Consider the following 19,419-nt stretch of genomic DNA (forward strand, 5'->3'; position numbering starts at 1 on the left):
TCTCAGAAAGGCAAATGATAATTAAAATGAAGGTTGCAAAGATAATCAATGACATAGAAAAGATCTGTTCATATGAAAGAAGATGATATAAAACTAAGATTCAAAGAGACATAGCTGGCTGAGGGAAAATGAAGATAAAAACTGGTGTGGTATTGTGTAGTATGGGTTCTCCTTTATCTCCATACAACCGGAACCATGGCATTCTTACAAGAACTGTCATTTTATTTAGATATTAACTTTCTATTATTGTGTGTCACTACAAAGAATAAAAAGTCTTCCCTAAGTTAGTACTTCTTTTAATTTACTTATTTTATCTCAAATAATTATGTTCAGCATTTGTCAATGTATGTCATTTGTTTTACAAACATTACATCATTCACAATGACCATATCGGATCAGAATAAATTAATATAATTTTCAGTCTGTAGCCTAGTCAATGAAACTCACAAGCGTTATGTGTTTTTAAGTGGTGGAAAAATCTGAGCCTTGTGTGGTGGGCTCTGCACTTGCCTTAGCTAGTAAAGGTCGTGCAAAGAAGAATCAATTGTTTGTGTTTTGGATAATTAAAGCAAGTTAATTCTATGAGCACCATCCCTTTCAGCCATACAAACCATCTATTAAATAAAAAAAGAAAGGATTCTCTGTGTAATAAATGAAGACATGAATGAAATCATTTCATGATTAGTTCTTTGCATTGCACTAACACACCATTGGTTTTCTTGTGGGTTTTTGTTTTGGTTGGGTTTGCTTTGCTTTGCTTTTGCTTTTGCTTTTGCTTTTGGTTTATATATATATGTAGTTTCTGTTCCTTATTGCTGAAATGACGAACAGGGAAAAAATGAAGTATTCACCTATGTGTAACTTATGTTTCACAGTATGTTGCCTAGGACAAATGTTGTATAAATAGTTGGCTGGGTGACTTAAAGATAAACTGGGAAATACTGCAGCAACACCTCATTTGTACACTGCCCTTAACAGTTCTGCTGTCATTGGGTAGGGGAAAGTGAGTCATAGATTGCCTACTTTGAGGGTGGTACAGGGAATTACCACATCTAATTTAGATGAATAAACTCCAGAAATCAAAGTAGAAAATGGAGATTATAAGAAAGCCACTCAGATTTCCAAACTGCCAACTTATAGTTAAAGCTGGTTTACATTGGTCAGCAATGTTCCAATCAGCAAATAAGTCAACTATTTTGTGAAACAGTATAACTTTCTTCATCGACATGATTGTAATATACTAATATTTCTATTTTAATATTGAGCAGAGTACCTTCTGACGAGAAAGTCTATTTCCTTGGGCTCCATTAATGGGAAGGATAATTATTCAATTCACATTTTGATTTTTACAATCCTTAATGGAGTCTACCCAGCTGGATATTCACATTGTAATCCTAGATATGTCTTAAGCATTTCTTATTTATGCAGTAGTAGCATTGGTAAAATGATTAAGTTTAAGACCCATGTTAGGATAGTTTACTAAGAAGGATGTGAACACACTAAGGTAGACTTGGGAATCATTGGTATTCTATGACTTGTAAGAAAAGCCAAGATAGGATATGATCCATTACATTCTTCCGTCATAACTTGATGAGCAATTTAATGTTGTTGTAACATAATAGCTAAGACTCAGTCATTTTAAAATAAGAGAAATATGCTACCTCATTCCCTGGGAAGAACAGGGAAGAAAATGGCTAATGGATAGGGATGGAAATGAGGGAGGAGACAGAGAGAAAAAGATGGAACTCAGAAGAGAACTGCAGGACTTTTTACAATAGGAACAAATTATCAATTAGTCTGAGGTGGTCTTGGCATCAGGGTTTTTAACAGCCTCTAGGTGAGAGCAGTTGATATCCTTGGTTGGGAATCACTGTTCTATAGTCACAGTTCAAACCTACTTGCCATTTCCAAAATTCACAATTATAGAGTTTTACAGAATGTACGGAGTCCAAGTCTTATATTCTGTCAGTGAATTGGCAAAGAAGCAATGAGAACAAAGCTTACAGGAAAGAAACCCCTAAACTCTAGAACAGAATTTGTCATTGAGCATGAAAGATACTTCAATTCATCTTGATAAATTCATTTTGGGTACCTGATATTCAAAATACATTCCCTCATGCAATCCCCACACTGTGAGGGAAATGGAGGCATGGAGCTGTAAGTTTGTGCAAAGCTCTGAATTAAAATGAGCAACCAGGGGTTTGTCATTCAGCCCAGGGGTAGAGAACTTGCCTAGCAAGGTCAGGGTCCTGAATCAGATCAGCTGCTCTGAAGAAGGAAAACAAAGAAAAGGGCAGAAAACAACAGTTCAGTGAGCAGGTACTCTTTTTGGTTTAATTCTTAATCATGGCTGTTACAGGAGGAGACAAAGGGAAGACTGGGGTCTTGAAAAGATAAAGGAAAACAGTCAAAACTGTGGCTATCACCACTGGAGGTGGTAAGATTTTAAGTGATCTGAGCATTTAGAGTTCATCTTGCAAGCAGAAGTCCACCTTGTCAAGGATAAATCATGCAGCCATAATGACTACAGACTTACCAGAACTGGTAGGAATTTGGAGGCAAAATCAAAACAAAGCCCAATAAGAGCACTTTGACTCGGACTGTTAGAGACCTTGTGCTAAGCAATAGCTTTATCTTTGGTGTTCTACCTTATTCACTCCTATTTCTGTCTGTGGCAGAGATACAACTACAGGAACTGCTAGAGACATGAGTAATGCTTAGGTGGGGTGGGGGGGACGGTTGAAGCTAAAATTCTAAATTAATATAAGATGTATGTTTTCCATGAATCACCTCCTCTGTATGGTCCCTTTGCCTCTTTTATGGTACACACCAAGTTTTGGCTGGCATAATAGGTCTTTGTGTGGTTGACTCATTCCGTTTACTCTAATGGGAGGCCTCCCAAAAGAGAGAGCATGTGCTGTGTTTCTTCTTTGCATAGACAGATACAAAACATAATACTGGACTAATATACCTGCAGAACTTGTCTTCCTTTTATGCAGTTACTCGATTATGTCCACACATAAAGCAGGCAGGAAGAGAATGAGATGGAAGGACATACAGTTCCTCATGAAAAAGGACAACTTTTGTTCTCATACTGATCTTTAAGTTCCTAACAATGCACTCTAATTGTATTTTCCAGTTTCCAATTTGAAGCGAATGAGATCTGCGTGTCTGTGCCTGAATACTAATACGTACTTTAGAATTGTCTGTGAAGAGAGCTTCAGGTATTAAAACTCCAATATCCCTTTTTACCTCCTTATATCCTTTTCCCCACCTCAGAAGCAATATTAGAAAGTGTTTTAAATTCTGTCTTAGTTGCATATATTGACTGTGAAATTTGGAAATCAGTCATCTTAGAGGAAATTTCACTGAAATGCCACTTGGCACTGATTTTAATTTCCAAATGTGACTAAATAGCACATCTTAACACATAGCTTTCTCTAACACCATTCCTGCTAAAAGAACGGAGACTGGGATTTTTGTGATCCTAAAAATGATGTCATGGTCAGCATGCTCATCTTTTTCTCCCATTGTCTAAACACACATACATAAACAAAAGGCTGTGTCAAAGCATGCATCCATCATTATGTAAGTAAGTATATACTGTATTTAAATTCTTACATGTGCTGGCATGTGTGTGCATGTACGTATATGCCTATTCCCATGTACATGAGTATACTTGTATATCCAGTTATACATATCTATGTATGTGTGTATTTGTAGAGACCAGAGGTTGATGTGAGCTGTTGTCCTCCATTATTTCCAGCTTATGTAATGACTGTAGGTCTCCAGAAGAATAGGTTGTCTAGTCTGTCTAGCTAGTTAGGGGTGGGCGTTCCCTGTCTTTGTCTCCTAAATGCTAACTGGTCCATCTACCTACCCATCATTCTCATGGACTTTAGGGGACTAACTCCATTCCTGATGATCATGTGGTAAGTTCTTCATCCACTGTGCCAAACAAGCATACCTTATGACAAAGTTTCTAGGAAACAAACATGAAAATAAGCAGATCTCAAGGAGACACACACCTTATGAACATAATCAGAAAGAAAGCAATCATCAACTTTAGCCTCTAATTCAAATATTGCAATGTCCTGCAGCTAATCCACATCTACCATTTTACATGTCCAAAAAAATCTACAATGTGCATTTTTCTTTTATAGTAGACAAGTTCTTACACAACTGCTCACAAGATGATTAAATGAATAACAAGGGATTAAAATGGCATAAACAATCATTTTTTATCCTGTTTAATATATCAAAAACTTAAAATATATCTATATCATGGGTATCAGCTGACTGCCTTGAAAAAGGTTTTGAATAATTAGATTTTCACACAGAGGCCTCGCAACTCTAGTAGCAGCAGGTTTGCTGGACTAATGGAAATTGGAATTGAGGCAATTATGTAGAACAGTAGCAGGAAGCATGGCTTTTAGGAGAATCAGCTTAAAGAAGAAAAGCACCGTGGCATGTGCATTAATGCTGTCAAAACTCTAAGCAAGATTGGTTCTCTGTGCCAGCTAAGCCCCTGCCTGACTCTGGAAAGTAATTTTCTGAAGCCATGCCAAGCTCTTTGCTTGAAAATAACATCTTAATTGGTTTCTTCTAATAAAATTCAAAATGCTCTTTTGGTGATGATAATACACTCATTGTTTTATTCCAGTTCAACATTCTAGTCTCCAGAAATGTCCCCAGTATGACTGTTCAGAGAAAGGAAAAGGAACCCATATGCTTATATTTATACAGTGACAATCTGGCTAGAAGGATCAACAAAATTGGAAGCTCTTGAGGCCAGAGAGATCAGTTCTATAAAGAATGGTTATTTTCAAACTCACATTCCTGTAAAATGGCAGCAAGACTCCAATTTCGTCCCATCTTCTTCTACAACTTTTAGGTACAGATACATAATGATGGAGTTCAAAAAATGGTGATGTGTCTGGTTGCCCAATGACACAAATTAAATGTTCCAATAATTGTTGTCAAATTAAAGAATAATTTACATCATTTTTCTCCCTTGGCATTACTGTAATTAGTGTTTGATCGTCAGTATTTGTTCTTCTACTTATTTTCAACCGAGTAGCGTTTTTCTATACAGATTTTATATTACATATATTTGTGTGTGTGAGAGAGAGACAGAGACAGAGACAGAGAGCAACATACAGACAAACAGTGAGAGAGAGAGAGAGAGAGAGAGAGAGAGAGAGAGAGAGAGAGAGAGGCAGAGAGAGAGCACACAGAGGCACACATGATACTGGGAGTGCACTGAGTGTGGACATCAAATGATATCTTGTGGGAGTAGTTTCTCTCCTTCCACCATATAGGTTCAATAGATTGAGTGTCAGGCTTGACAGCAAGTGTCTTTACCTGGTAAGCCAGCTCCCAGATCAACAGTCTGTTCCTGGGTGTTAAACTAAAATGTGTTTTTCCCCATTTATGTTCAGATACAGATCCATTCTCCAAGATCTAGCCACTTTTTTAGAGAGTGAAGATTTGATCTTAAAAAAGATGTTTTATGAAATAATCTGGCAGAAGCTTTGTTAGCATGGTTAATCTGACACTGAATCAAAATTTTATTTTGATAGGTCAACGTTCTGCACTTCCTCTTAGATCATAGATACTGTCTTCTGTGAAATCTCTTTAATTTCTTTGATCTCTTTCTACCAGAAAGACATCGGGCACTGCATTATACAAAACTGACAAATACTAAAGTGACTAATGAAGAAGTAACTTTTATACTTTTATAATCAAGCACTTCAACTGCTAGTCCATAATATTTAGCATTTTTACAGGCATCGCTTCAAATCACTATGGAAGATGCATTTAACATGTAGGAAAAATCATGTACAAACTGGTGATGGGAATCCTGCATTCTAATACATGCAACACATCAAGTTAACCTGATTGCAAGAGCAGCAACATAGAAAAGACAAAAGAATCATTCTAATTAATTTCCAATAATTAAAGGATATAAATATAAATAATTAGCATGTGTAAGGTTGCAGCCTTCATGACATTACACAGACTGAACATATTGTACTTAGGTATTCAGGACTGTATATGTATATGAGTAGTGGTGTCACAGTAGTTAACATAAAAGAGACAATGAATGTGAAAAAGAGCAAGGAGAGGGATATGCCAGAGACTGGGAGGGAAAGAAATGGAAAAAAGGATACAATTATATTATTATCTTAAAAATCAAATAATTTTTAAAAGGACATCTGATTTAAAAGAATGATTAATCCTTTCTAAAGTAATGAATATGATAGTTGATTTGTTTCAGTCTTTGAGTTCTCTTTATGAGAAATATATTTCTTATATACAATTATTTGCAATATGTTACTGGCCTGGATATATGGGTATATAACAGTTGTGGAATGCTTGTCCAGCCAACTGAGACTCTGGATTTGATTTTAGTACTGTAAATAGATTTACATAATATATAGATAGGCAACATAAAAATCTATTGTGTAGTTGTCTTAAAATATTATCAAAATCGAGATCTCATTAAAATTTAAGATAATTAAAGTCAATTTAAAAATTAAGGTATGTTGAAGCTAAGTGTTGCATATAGTTTAAAGAAACTATCGTGAGTTACATTTGTTAATATTCATATTTGACCTGATATTTTGGGGGGGGTTAGTGCTTTGATTTGTAGAGTGTCTCTGCTTTGACACATGTTCTGTTTGTGATTAATCTTCTCATGCTTTCCTATCGTCTAGTGCTCTTAGAACTACCATCAAGCTGTGGGAGGTGAACAATGACTCAGTCTCTTAGGGCCTCTGTGCAGAGAAATTCTATAACAGAAGAGATAACACGGAATTCTTCAAAAAGAAGAATGCACTCTGCAGAATTAATGTGTTAACCTTGAGCTCTCCAAGGCTGTAAATTCCTACTGGATAAGAAGAGAGGCTTGAAATGATGGCTGAGGAGAAGCCTGCCCCTTGGATGAGAAGAGAGGACTTGCCATTTTTACAGCTCAGCACATTTCTCCCTGACCTAAAATAGCACATAGCTAAGCCCTGGGCTCTGCCTGTCCCGGGCTTTTCTTGCCAGCTGGTCCTCTGTGTTAGCAACAGTCTCACCTCTCTTTTCTTCACTCGGTAATGTGTTCTCTTTGACAATTGAAGCAACCCTAATCCAAATCTGAAAGTGAAGAATGCAAAGGAGTGTTGGGGTCTTCTCAGGGATGTGAAGCATACATTGCTTTTCTGTATCATTTTTTGTTCATAGTAATGGAATGAAAACCAAAAGTATAGTGTTCTGAGGGCTCCTCAAATAAAAGATGTGGAGGACGTGGGAAAACTGAGTGAGTTCTGGTGCTCTATTTAGGTAATGCTACAGGGCTATGAAGAAGGGCACGTGAATCACTGTTTCTTTGAGAGCATAGGATGCATGGAATGTGCCTTGATCACTTTGCAAGACAAATACTGAAAGTAAAAGATATGCTTTCCCATAGAGTGGTTTCACCTGAGCTCGGCTTCCTCTCCCAGTCATAAGACCAGATCTTTCCTGCAGCAAACGAACATCTGTGTTCTGGGAAGGATTCACGGATACCTCATAGTGATTTGCCATTTCAAGGAACAGCAAAAACACTTTAGTGCTCTTCTGGCTTCCATTTTACTTTTAAACTTTTTGTTGTTGTTTTGTATCTACAAAAATAATTGTACATATTATCATCACAGTATGGGTGATAATTCAGTGCATGCTTATCCTTATATTATGCAATGATGAGAAATGTCTCCATTTCTTCAAGCAGAAATTAGTTCTAGATATATGGGTAGTTTCTGAGTGCAGGGTCATTTGACCTGGTGATACAAATTAAACTCAGGGCCTTCAGGACATACTTTTCAATGACTTATATACCACTCTGCGGTCAGGTCTTTGTATCTGTATCGGTTTACTTCAAATACCTCATATCTAATTCATTATGAATGACGTAATAGGTTATCATGATCTACAGCTACCCTCTGTGTTGTGTAGAACACTAAGGCCATTGGCTCACACCACATGCATGATATTTTGGTTCTTCCTATCCTGACATTCTCTATTCCACTTCGACCTCTTGGACTTTACAGTGGACTGTGTTATCCTCTGATGTAATGGGAGAGAGTGAGTTTTATGAAATGCCATCTTCATTTACTTTGATTTTAGTAGGTCCTGGAACTAATTCTACAAGTGTTTGTAGAAATGGTTCCAGCTCTCCAGAGTTCTCCAGTCTGATGTGACGGCTTCTATTTCCATTTGTATTCCTAGGATATCAAGCCAGATTCTTAATTTTCTAATCTGCATTTTGAGGCTAGAAATACTGCTCACCCTACAGTATTTTTAGTGTTACATGAAGTACCACAAACTATTTGGAACATTCCCTACAATAAAGACCTTGTTAATGATTGTTACTATAAATTAAATACAAATTACTAAACATTTTTATAAACATAGAAGACAAAAATTGTACAACTAAAAAGGAAAAAGACAAAATTCTACCTCTCTTGTCTGAGATATTACCTCTGCATCCTTTTGAGGCATCATATACTTTTATACTGGCATAGTATTATAACCTCATATTTTGGAATCAGAACAAAATTTAATAGAATCTGAGGAAATTTTCCAAGAATAAAAATAATGTTTTCAAGAATAGTATACAGATTTTCAAATTCATTTAAAGTATTTCTAAGAATATATAAATAGCTTATCATAGAAATTATTTCTGTTCTATTTTTTCAAGTCATTCTTTGCAATACCTGAACTTAACTTTCTCCTCTTCAATTCAAGCTTATAAATGAGATTTGTCTCTATGTAAGCTTGCCAGACTCCTATAGCAGGAAAAACTGGGTTTCCTCTCTTATTCTCTTATCCCCTAATGTTTTAATTGTTTTAAGCATGCTGTTTTATGTTAAATCCTAGAGTTAGCCTCCTCAATGTTCTGATTTTGTAACATCTGACCGTCATTTGCATTTATCAATAACATCATCATGAAAGAAAGAGTTAAGTGCTTTTTATTTATACTGGGCGCTTTGTTGAGTTTGGGTTCATTAAAAAAAAAAAAATGCAGGTGAACAGGATCCTTAAATGGCAGTTAACTTAGGCTACTGGAAGGAGGCTACAAAGGTACCATAGTACCCTGCTTTCCTGAGAACTAAAAACTTCAGAAGATTTATCACATTCACAATGAGCATTCTCCAATGAATGGAGAAATCAAGAACAACCGGCTTTATTTTTATCTCTTGGGTAACCACAAGACAATCTGTTTTCAACCACTGTGCCTGCTAATGTCAATGTTAGTGGAGTTCACGGAAAACTAATTCATTATTTTCAGTTTATTATCCAATAACAATTCTTTGAGCTTTGCATGTGGTTCACTAATTCTCCAGGGTCCTTTTATGTGTTGCTTAATTAACCAAGGTGCTTGTCAAAGGAGGGAGATAGTATAAGATAAAAGATGTTTTGTCTTTTATAATCCAAAATGAAATTCTCTCATTTGCATACTATTCATGGCCTGAGGACTTTCACAGCTTATTACTGAATATTCAGCAGTGGAAAAAGGCAAAAAGGGAGACAGAGTGAAGGGTAAATCACAGGGCTGGGGCAAGGCTCCTCCCTACCCTTTATGCTCCTGTTTCCAAACTCTGAACTTGTCTTCAGTCACTTCTGTGCATTGAAACCAGTTGCATTCATAAGTGATGCTTGAGCTGGGAGATTGGTCAGTATTAGCAAGAAAAGACATATCAAACAGGAAATCCTCAGGGGGTTTCAATGCCATGAGTGTCACTTTCTTCCCGAGGGCCACGTAACATAATCAGAAGCTAATGTTTAAATAGCAGTCTTCCAGTGGGATGTCTCTGCTATTTTAGTGAGCCGAGGCCAGCAATGAATAGCAGACTCATAGAGTCAACTTCTCTACCTTGCTTTTTTTTTAATGAGGACCTTGATAGTTATGAATTGTAAGCCCAAAGGAAATGTGAAGAGAGAGCTAAACTTGAGCCTATTGAAAGAGATGATTGTCAGACTGAAAGATTTCCATTGCTCATTTCACCTTATTCTTATATTACTTTGTTTAAGATATTATTTTTTGACTTAAGAATATATTCAGCAAAAGTGACGTCTCAGTACTTAGTATTGTTTTAGGTAGCACGTGGTATTTTACATGTTTTTAGAGGATGCAAAACCTCCACATGAGTACATTGTTTATTTTTCTTTTGTAAAATTTCAAGACAGGCTACCACCATGTAGTCCTGGTTGGCCTAGAACTCATTCTATAAATCAGAGTAGTGCTGAATTCCCACAGATTTAGAAGCTGCTTTCTTGAGAGTGCTGAGTAAAGGAATGGGCTATCACACAGGGCATAATGATAACTTTAGTAACAGATTGTCTCTAATGAACCACCTTAAAAATATCAGCTGTCACTCAGTGGTAAAACATAGGTATTTAAAGTTTATTACTTTTGATAACAATAATACATGTATGCCCCCATAAACTCACATAAAACTCATTATTTTAAATACTATACCACAGTGAAAAGCTACAGCTGGATCCCTTCTAATTTCTCTATACTAAAAGCATTCCAAAGGGCAAACATTTTTGAATTTCAATGTATTCACATTTGATATGGAAAAAATCTAAAACTTTAAACAATATATGTGCACATTTCATGATATATATGAGCTTCTAAAGTTTATATATATATATATATATATATATATGGATATTTACTCATTTTTCATGAAAAATTTTCATACATATGATATCATCATGATGTCAGGGAGCAGTGGTGATCCCACATTCTCTTCCTCCTGAGGCTTCCTGTCACTGTTAACTACTGTGGAGCATTCCAGGTCATACACCGTGCCATGACATTCACGACAGCAAACCAAGGACGTTGCTTTCTCGTCGTGTCCAAGATCATCATAATAAATGAGATTTTTTTAAAATAAAAATCTTAAAAACAGTAAATACTTGAGAGGCAATGAGTATATAAAAGTCTGATCATTTCTAGAGGTGCTGGCATGTATTGAATTCAAACAAGATCTAGGACAGATTCACAAATATATAACATTTTTCAATTAGTGAAAAATTATAGGTTCAAAGGTCTATTATGGAAAGAAATAGAAAAATTAGGAAGAATTTTGTGGATTAACTAAGAAAGACTTATATGAATTCTCAATATTTGGAACATATATACTTTGTGGGGTATTAGCTAGATCAGGCTTGATAGACTTTTAAAATATTGATCACTAAATATGCATCACAGGATGAAGATAGAGGCATCTGTGCCAAGCAGTTGAATACTCTGTGATACTTACACTCTACTAGAGTGACAGATCAGCAGGGACTTATTGTATTCTGTGTGGAATCTATCACTGATTTAAGGTAGCCAAATTCATATGGCTTTCACGATGGCTATAGTTTAAAGAGGTTATTATAGCTAAGGTATTGTAGGATAGAAAGATATCAAAACTTATTTTAATTCAAGATTCATTCATTACAATGAATGCCAGTCTCTAGAGTAGTGGTTAGGGGTCACCACGTATGGGGAGCCGGATTCAAGGGTGGCAGCACTGGGAAGTTTGAGAAGCACTGTTACAGAACAAGTAGAAAAGAGTCCTTTAGAGCACAAATGAAGACCGCAGTTAAAATTAGGGGCATTTACAAATGCTAAATTCTACACACCTACCCCAGCTTTAAAATAGATATGCATCATAGGCCATACTTAAAAACATAATTCATTTATTTTTTAGAACACTCATAACGGATACACTATCTTACAGACGATAACATCTGGGTTGGGGAGATTACACAGCTGTCCCAATATACCGCACCTGGAAAGTATAAGACACCCTCAACATACAGATTGTTAAGAACATTTACTGTGTTTCTTTCTATTGTTCAGGTTCTATTGTTCATTATACAAAATATTATTGAATACATTGTCAGATATTTTAAAAGATTGCCTCAAAAGAACCCCGAGCCAAAGCTAAGGGGACCATTTGGTGAACTGAAGATTTGAAAAAGAATCAGAGCTATGGATCAAGAATTTAAGCTTTGATATTCTCTATTTCAGCTAAATCTAGTTCTCATTATGCCTTTAGGCATATATCCATAGATGTATATTCCTGTACATATATATATATATATATATATATATATATATATATATATATACATATATACAACATTAGGTGCATATATATATTTGAATACATGTCCTAATATTTTCACATTAAATCAATGAATGTATAATGAATATCTCTCACTTAATGATAAATAAATCATAATAGTTTTATTCTATACAAAAGTAAATGTCACATAAATCAAAACTGTGTGTGATACTTTTACCAGAACTAATCAGAGATTTTCATAATGTAAACGTATCCAACAGTTGGGGAGTACAGTACTTCAAGATATATCAGTATAAAAATGGAAACAAAAGACTTGAAACAAAACTTGACAGAATATGAAGGAGAAACACATGAATATATAGTTTAACAGTCCATCTGCTTATGCCAGCAATTGAAAAGCAAATAGGTAGAAAATAAATAAGTATATAAAAACACTACTAACAATCTATATCTACTTTTGTTTCCTTATATTCCTTGTGCAATAAAAGCAGAATATACATTATTTTTAATATAGACCAAATTCTGTTATAAAATGTTTAAATAAATTTTATATAATTGTGATCACTCAATATGTGTTTCTTCAGGAAGTTAAACTGGAAATCTAAAAAAATACTTTTTAAATCCAAATATTGTTGAATCACCAATATAGAGGTAAAATAAAGAAGAAGCTAAGCAAATAGGAAAAAACTGACTGAATAAGCGCATGTTAACAAAGTCTGTTGTAGACATTTGAGGAAAATCTATAGCATGAATAAGTAAGTATACTAGAAGAAAAAACTAAATTCCTTTAGGGGAGCTTCCATGCAAGGAATTTCCCAAAAGAAAAACACATTGAAGAACAGGAAAAATATAGTTCATAGTAAATTTTAGTAGGTAAATTAATGGTTATTTAATAGAAAACATGAGAAAAATCTTAAAAATTCTGCATATCTAAAGAGATTACTAAAAATCTGTTTAGCAATGAACTAAGACATAATGGGTACGCATAGTACTGATCTCAGTAATGAAATAGAAAACATTAATACAGACCCTACAGAATAAGGAAAGATAAAAATGAAATATGATAACTTATTTTTAGGAATATATTTCATTTTTAAAGAGAAATAATCTTTAAACTACTTACCACAATAATTGGGCTTTATATAATTCAATATGGATAACATTATCTGAACTATAGAAACATCTCTTAAGCATTTAAAGATAGCTGATTCATTTTATCAAGTTATAGAACACTAACTTCCTGAAATAATATATAATAGAATACCTGTGGGGAGAAGATGGAACTTTTTTTTTACAAGGCTTTGTCTAGTATATTAGGCTTTCTCCTTGAACACAGGTAGCCATGTCTTCCCATGCAACCCTTACTGATTTGGACAAAAAAATATCAACATAAATAAAGCAATGAAATACGAATCTTTGGATCTATTGGCTTTTATGGCAATAAATAGTCCATATAGCACTGGCAGCACGTTTCTATTTGTTTCAAAGGGATTTGGAATAAAAAATTATGTAAAACGTACAAAGTAACCAATAGAAATCTCCATTTTATAATATGAAAGACTCGGCTAGCAGGAATGTAACTAATTTATTTCATCTGATATCCATTCCAGGTAGGAGTGATAGCCATCTCCTTGACCTGCACTAGGTCAACATGGAAAGCCAGTCTGTAAATCACAGTCCCCCAAATGTTATCACTCCATCAATCCAGTGCAAGAAGGGAAGGAATGTGGATGTTGAAGGTAGTTCTTTTTCACACACCTTTACATTGACAGCAGTGTTTACTTGGGCTTCAAGTAAGACAAGTCTGAACAGTTTTTAATAATGTTTTACACAAGAAGAGACAGACAGGAGAGCCAGGTTCAGGGAGTGAGAAGATTACAAGACAAAAGAGGGAGCAGACAAGGTACTAAAGAGGACTTGCAGACATGAGACAGGTGAAACAACGAACCTCTGTCTGATGCAACAATAGTTTCCTCAAATGCCTTCAAATTCTAGATTTCAGGTTCAAAAATAGTGCCATAGATTTGAAATATAAAATAAGACTCAGATCTGTGTTTAAATATGCAACCATGTACCCTACAACCTTGTATATAAAATTTATACCTTGATGTTAAGAATGAACTTTTAAAAGTTAGTGGTTGTAATGCAAGACTAAAATTTACAATTATCATAATGCTGCATCAGGAGAATTGTCAGAATCTCAAGACTAGACTGGGCTACATAATAGGTTTCATGCCCACAAAGCTACAGTGTTAGACAATGTCTCAAAAAACACCTGAATAAAAAACCACTTTGGAGGAAACTTTGTAACTTCTTTGCATTATTATAAAATAAAGTTACTATGAAGTAATGGATTTATTAAATAATAAGAAATTTATCCGTGTTAATTAGGTAAATGGTAAACTCTAAAGAATATGATCTTAATTATTGAACCTTGTACATTTTAACTTTTTTTCTTTACATTATTTTCATAACATATAAATATTTACTACTTCTTTGTAGAAATGTTTGAAGTTATTATCTTAAAATTAAAAATTTAATTTAGATTATTATTGTGAGTATATATTTTCAAATCAGTATTGGAGTTATAAAGTTGGCTCTGTGGTATGTGATTCTATTCTAATTGTTGAGTCCTAATAATTTTGAAATGAACCACGTGTGAAGACCTATTTAGTGATAACTTGGTTATTTTACCATGCCATAGTCTACATAACCCCCACACTGGGGCCACCTAGTCTTTGTGGATATGTTTTGATTTATCAGTATTTAAGCACTAGACATACAATAACATAGTCTATAATAGCTTCCACTTTCTATGGCCCAGCAACCACTCTCCTATAGAGTACTGACACTTTCTTCTAAAAGACACAGCTTTTTCTGGAAAATATAAATTGTACTTGTTTCTGTAAAGACAGGTTTGCTGAAATATCCTAAGTGAATCATCACTTGCTATATATATTTACACAGAAAGTCTGTGATGGTATTAATACCACAGAAGGGACCAGACTCAGATATCTGGTCTACCAGACCATGGCATCTCCTTGGTAATTATACTTTTTCTTAAGGTTTTCTTTCCCTTCCTTCCTTTCTTTCTTCCTTCTTTCCTTCCTTCCTTCCTTCTTTTTTCTTTTTTCTTCTTTCTTTTTATCTTATTCTGCATTGATAATCTCAACCTTAGAGATAAAATACAAGCAACTGTAAAATGCTTTTGTGATTCAAGAAAAGTAGAAGGATTTCAAAGCAGTCATTGTTGGCCCTGTTCTTCACATCTAAACAGAATGACTATGGTTTTAAGGGGAAATGTCAGGCACAAAGGTTAAGGGTGCAATTAGAAACTCACACTCAATAAGCTCTAAATATGGCTTCGACAGTGCTCATAGTGACCTTGGGGGAGCACTTAAGAACTTGAAAAGAAAGCGAAAAAAGGACTGGTAAGTGTCAATCAATGTGATTTCTGCAGTTGCTATGTGAAGGCCTTAGAGTACCTTCATCAAAAGCAACTAAGCATACCTTATGACAGGGTTTGTGTAAAATCTGGAAAGAGAAATATAAGTAGTCCTGAAGGGAAGGTGATGTTTCTCACCTAGTTCATATTTCATAGCGGTTACATGACTAACCCAACCATCCATAAAGAATGGATGTGAACAGTATACATTAATCTCACATATACATTTAGTATCCACACCCTCAAAGCACCATATGGCCTTTTATATAAATCAGGGTTTCAAATTATTACTTTTCTAAGCTTAAGCAAACAATGTTTTATACAACAATAATCAATGCATTGTCCCAAATTTTTATGCAATTTTCACCTCACTAGAAAAGAAGAAAGTACCAGCCATGGGAAATGCTTTTGGATTAGAAAACAAACAAACAGACAGACAACAAAACAAAAAAAAAAAAACAAAAAAACTTAAGAACAACTCCAGTTTGGAAGCTAATAATTGGAGCTTACTGGAGTTATTACAGTGACTAACCCCATGCAACCCTTTCTATTGATGAATTCTGTGAGAAGGGGCAACATTCCAGCACAACCAGATGACATAAAAGATGATACACTTTGAGCTCTTTATTATCTCCCTGGACTATACATTCAACTCAGATAAAACTTAAGGTAGCAAACGCTATCTTAATATTTTCATAAATACTCCCTCCAATGCAAACGCTAACCAATAATAAATATTCATGGCATTTAAAGAGTGTCCTGGTAGTATTTTGAGAGCTAAATAATGAGATTTTATTCTCTTCAATATGTTAAGCTTTCATCTGGATAAGAAATTTAAAAAAGCGATATTTCCAATAATATTTTTTATGAGTTTTATCAAATTTCTTACCATCAAATGTTAAATAAACTCTTGCTTGGGGCTGGGAAGATCCTTGGACACAAATGGAACAAATAAATACTCCAACGAAGACAAAAATCGTCCGGAATGCCATTTCTTCTGATTTGGAAGTTAATATCCAAAGGAAAATACCTTTAAAGGAAAGATAAGAGATTTGTGGAATATTCTTTAAACTTTTGGCAAGCTAGAGATAACAGCTTTGAGAACTGCAGCCTAAGGTCTGCAGTTAGCAAGCAGTAGGAGGTGCTATGACTTTACTTCTCAAATGGAAACATTTGGATTTATTTGTGTCTGGAAGTCTTTGCAACAGAGAATTGTTTTATCTTCCCATAAAAATGATGCTGACATCAAAGCAGAACAAAGCTTCAGTGAAAAAACTGATTGATTCCCCACAACGCATCTCAATACCTCATCTTTCCAGAACCCATTCAATTATACTGATAGAGTACTGAAGATTGAAAATACTCTCCCTAATAAATACAGTAGATTCCGCAATCCTATTCATGGGCACCCGTTCACTGCATGTTCATTGACTCTTCTGCTCTCATTGCCTCTGGAATGGTGTTTCCATACATAAATCTACCTGTGCTCCATCCCTGACTAGTAAATCACTTCAGTCAGTTATCTGCCAATGTATGCAGACGACCAGGCAGTAGTTAAGTGAAGCAGATGAGGTAACCATGGACTCCTGCCAAATTTAAACCAGTGACCTCTTGGTGAGTAATCCACTCTAGCCTCATATCCACCAAGGCATATTATACATAAATCAACCAGAGAGTGTGCCATCAAAATTTCAAACAATGAATCAAAGAGACAATATTCTTGTTTGAAAATTGTAGCTATAAAATTAATATAAGCTATTAACTAATGTCTATGTATAAAGGGAGTCCAGGTACTGTTAGAACAAACCCGTGTGAGCCCCATAGGCCACATCATGCCATGTCGACTCAGGACCACGAAAGAAATCCCACCACTTCTCATGTAGTGTAATTATACAGCAAAATGACAAGTAGGTCTAGTCTGGAAATACATCCTTACAGATCTTGTGTCATATGGCTTTTTAAATTGAAAATGCATTATTGATTCTATTCAATAAGGAAGTGCAGTTAAAAACTGGAAAGGCTGTTTCTCTGACAGAAGAAAAAGGACAATTAAGCAGAGCATGCAATCTTAAAGAAAACTCTAACCGGGTCTCTTGGTAGCACATATGCTGCAAGAGCTCAACATGAAACTCTATGCCTTTACCACACAGATGGAGGAAACCCTAGAGATGTTTGTGTTGGTAATTTTCAAGAGAAACAGTTTCTTCCTGCTTCCACAACCTCTTCACCCTGTCATCCCTAAATTAACTTAGAAGAAAATTGATTTTTATGGGTAACTTTCCCTTAGAATTTTACCCCTGGGATTTGTTGACTTAGTCATTAAAACCAGGAGGAAGAGATACTATTAATATGTCCAACCTTAGTCTGTTTGTTTATTAACCAACTTAAAAACATTTGTACATTTTTACATATTGCTATTACCAATGCACAATCCAATATGCCACCCCTAAAGAAGATAGACTTCATAAATTGCGAAGAATATTGCCTAGAATTGACATGAGGATCAGATAGCGCTGATCTATCTAACAGAACACCCTGGTTTCAGTCCCATCTAGTGATGGGCTATGACTGCCATCCCCCCCACCCAAGTTCTTTACAACTTCGACCCTTTAACTCGCACACTTAAAAGTGATTGTTAGTACTTGATCATCCATTATCAGCAAATACGAGAGTATAATTATTTTATGTCACTTCCACTGATTTTTTCCCCCTTAGAAGGCTCTGGAGCAACTTAAACTCTTGGCAGGTGCCGCAACCTCCAGCCAAGCTCAGCTCCTCCGGGAGCGCTTTCCTTACGAGCCGCGTGGGCTCCTAAGAAAATGCCCAGACTAGAGCACACCAAAGTGGGGGGAAAAAGTCAGTACACAGACCCAGAAAAGTTCTATTTCGCTGATTAAGACTGAAAATCTGAGTCCGGCTTACCGAGATGGGAAAAGGTCCAGAAGTCAGCCACTTGCTCAGGGCTCGGATTCCCAGTCCCCTAGGTCCTTTTCCCAGAAGACCTTTAAAGACTTTGAGAGTCCCGAGGGTGGGATTCCTGCCGGCCGGTGCTGAGTTTCTTTGTAGTAGAATCCCGGGCCGCACAGCTGCGACACCCGGAGCCCTTCTCCACGTCGCTCAACCCCGCACCTCCGAGTGAATGGCAAGTGGCCGGGCGCCGGGGGGCGAGCGCTCGGTGTCCGATTACAGCGACGCGGCGCGCGGCTGAGGCTGCCCGGGCGCACCGCCCAGCCGGCTGCAGCAGCGGCCCCGCGTGGCCTGCCGCATCTGCACGGGCCGCCGCCCCACCCAGGGTGCGCCTGGCCGCCGGTGGCAGCGAGCCGGAGGGCGGAGCACAGGCTGGCCTCGGCGCGGGAAGGCTCTGCTGTAGGCTAGACTCTTCTCCGTAACACACTGCCTTTCTCAGTGAACACTCGCTGAGCGCGCTCAGACAGTTTTGCTATGCGCGCCTCTTGGAAAAACACGCAGGCTTGGCTAGGCTGTAAATATCCGAGTGCAAAGGCAGTTGTTTTGCCAGAGGAAGGATCCCTGCATCCTTTTAAGGCAAAGAGTTACCGTTTTAAAAGGGCACGGATCTTGTCTTTCCCTGCAGCAAAATATCTAAAGCGAGAGGAGGAAAAACCTAATCCCTTTTCCCAGAAGTGTAATCTGTTGAGTATTGTTTCCTGCAGCGTTTCCCTAATGTCCTGAAATCAGTAATTATGCTGACCTTTCCCCCCTGAATCATATCCAGCACCTTCCTCTCCGGGACACTCCCAAAACTGAAGTTGTAAGATTTTTTCACTTTTGTTTTGTTTTCAAGAATGCTGTTTCCAATCGTCCCAACACTTTGGGACTCATAAATCTACACACCGGAGA

General features: G+C 36.3%; 1 protein-coding gene across 1 annotated transcript in view; it reads right to left on the bottom strand.

Annotated features, from left to right (window-relative positions):
* Sema3c (semaphorin 3C) overlaps positions 1 to 19,118 on the bottom strand; it is a 155,894-nt gene extending 136,776 nt beyond the window's left edge. Inside the window, exons 1-2 of the mRNA XM_052173113.1 lie at positions 18,484 to 19,118; positions 16,451 to 16,591 (exon numbers count right to left, since the gene is read on the bottom strand). Coding sequence (XP_052029073.1) covers positions 16,451 to 16,553 — 103 coding nt within the window. The 5' untranslated portion in view covers positions 16,554 to 16,591; positions 18,484 to 19,118. The remainder of the gene's footprint in view (positions 1 to 16,450; positions 16,592 to 18,483) is intronic.
* Between the last annotated feature and the right edge of the window lie 301 nt (positions 19,119 to 19,419).

Source organism: Apodemus sylvaticus, chromosome 2 (assembly GCF_947179515.1).
Source record: "Apodemus sylvaticus chromosome 2, mApoSyl1.1, whole genome shotgun sequence".
NCBI classification, from domain to species: domain Eukaryota; kingdom Metazoa; phylum Chordata; class Mammalia; order Rodentia; family Muridae; genus Apodemus; species Apodemus sylvaticus.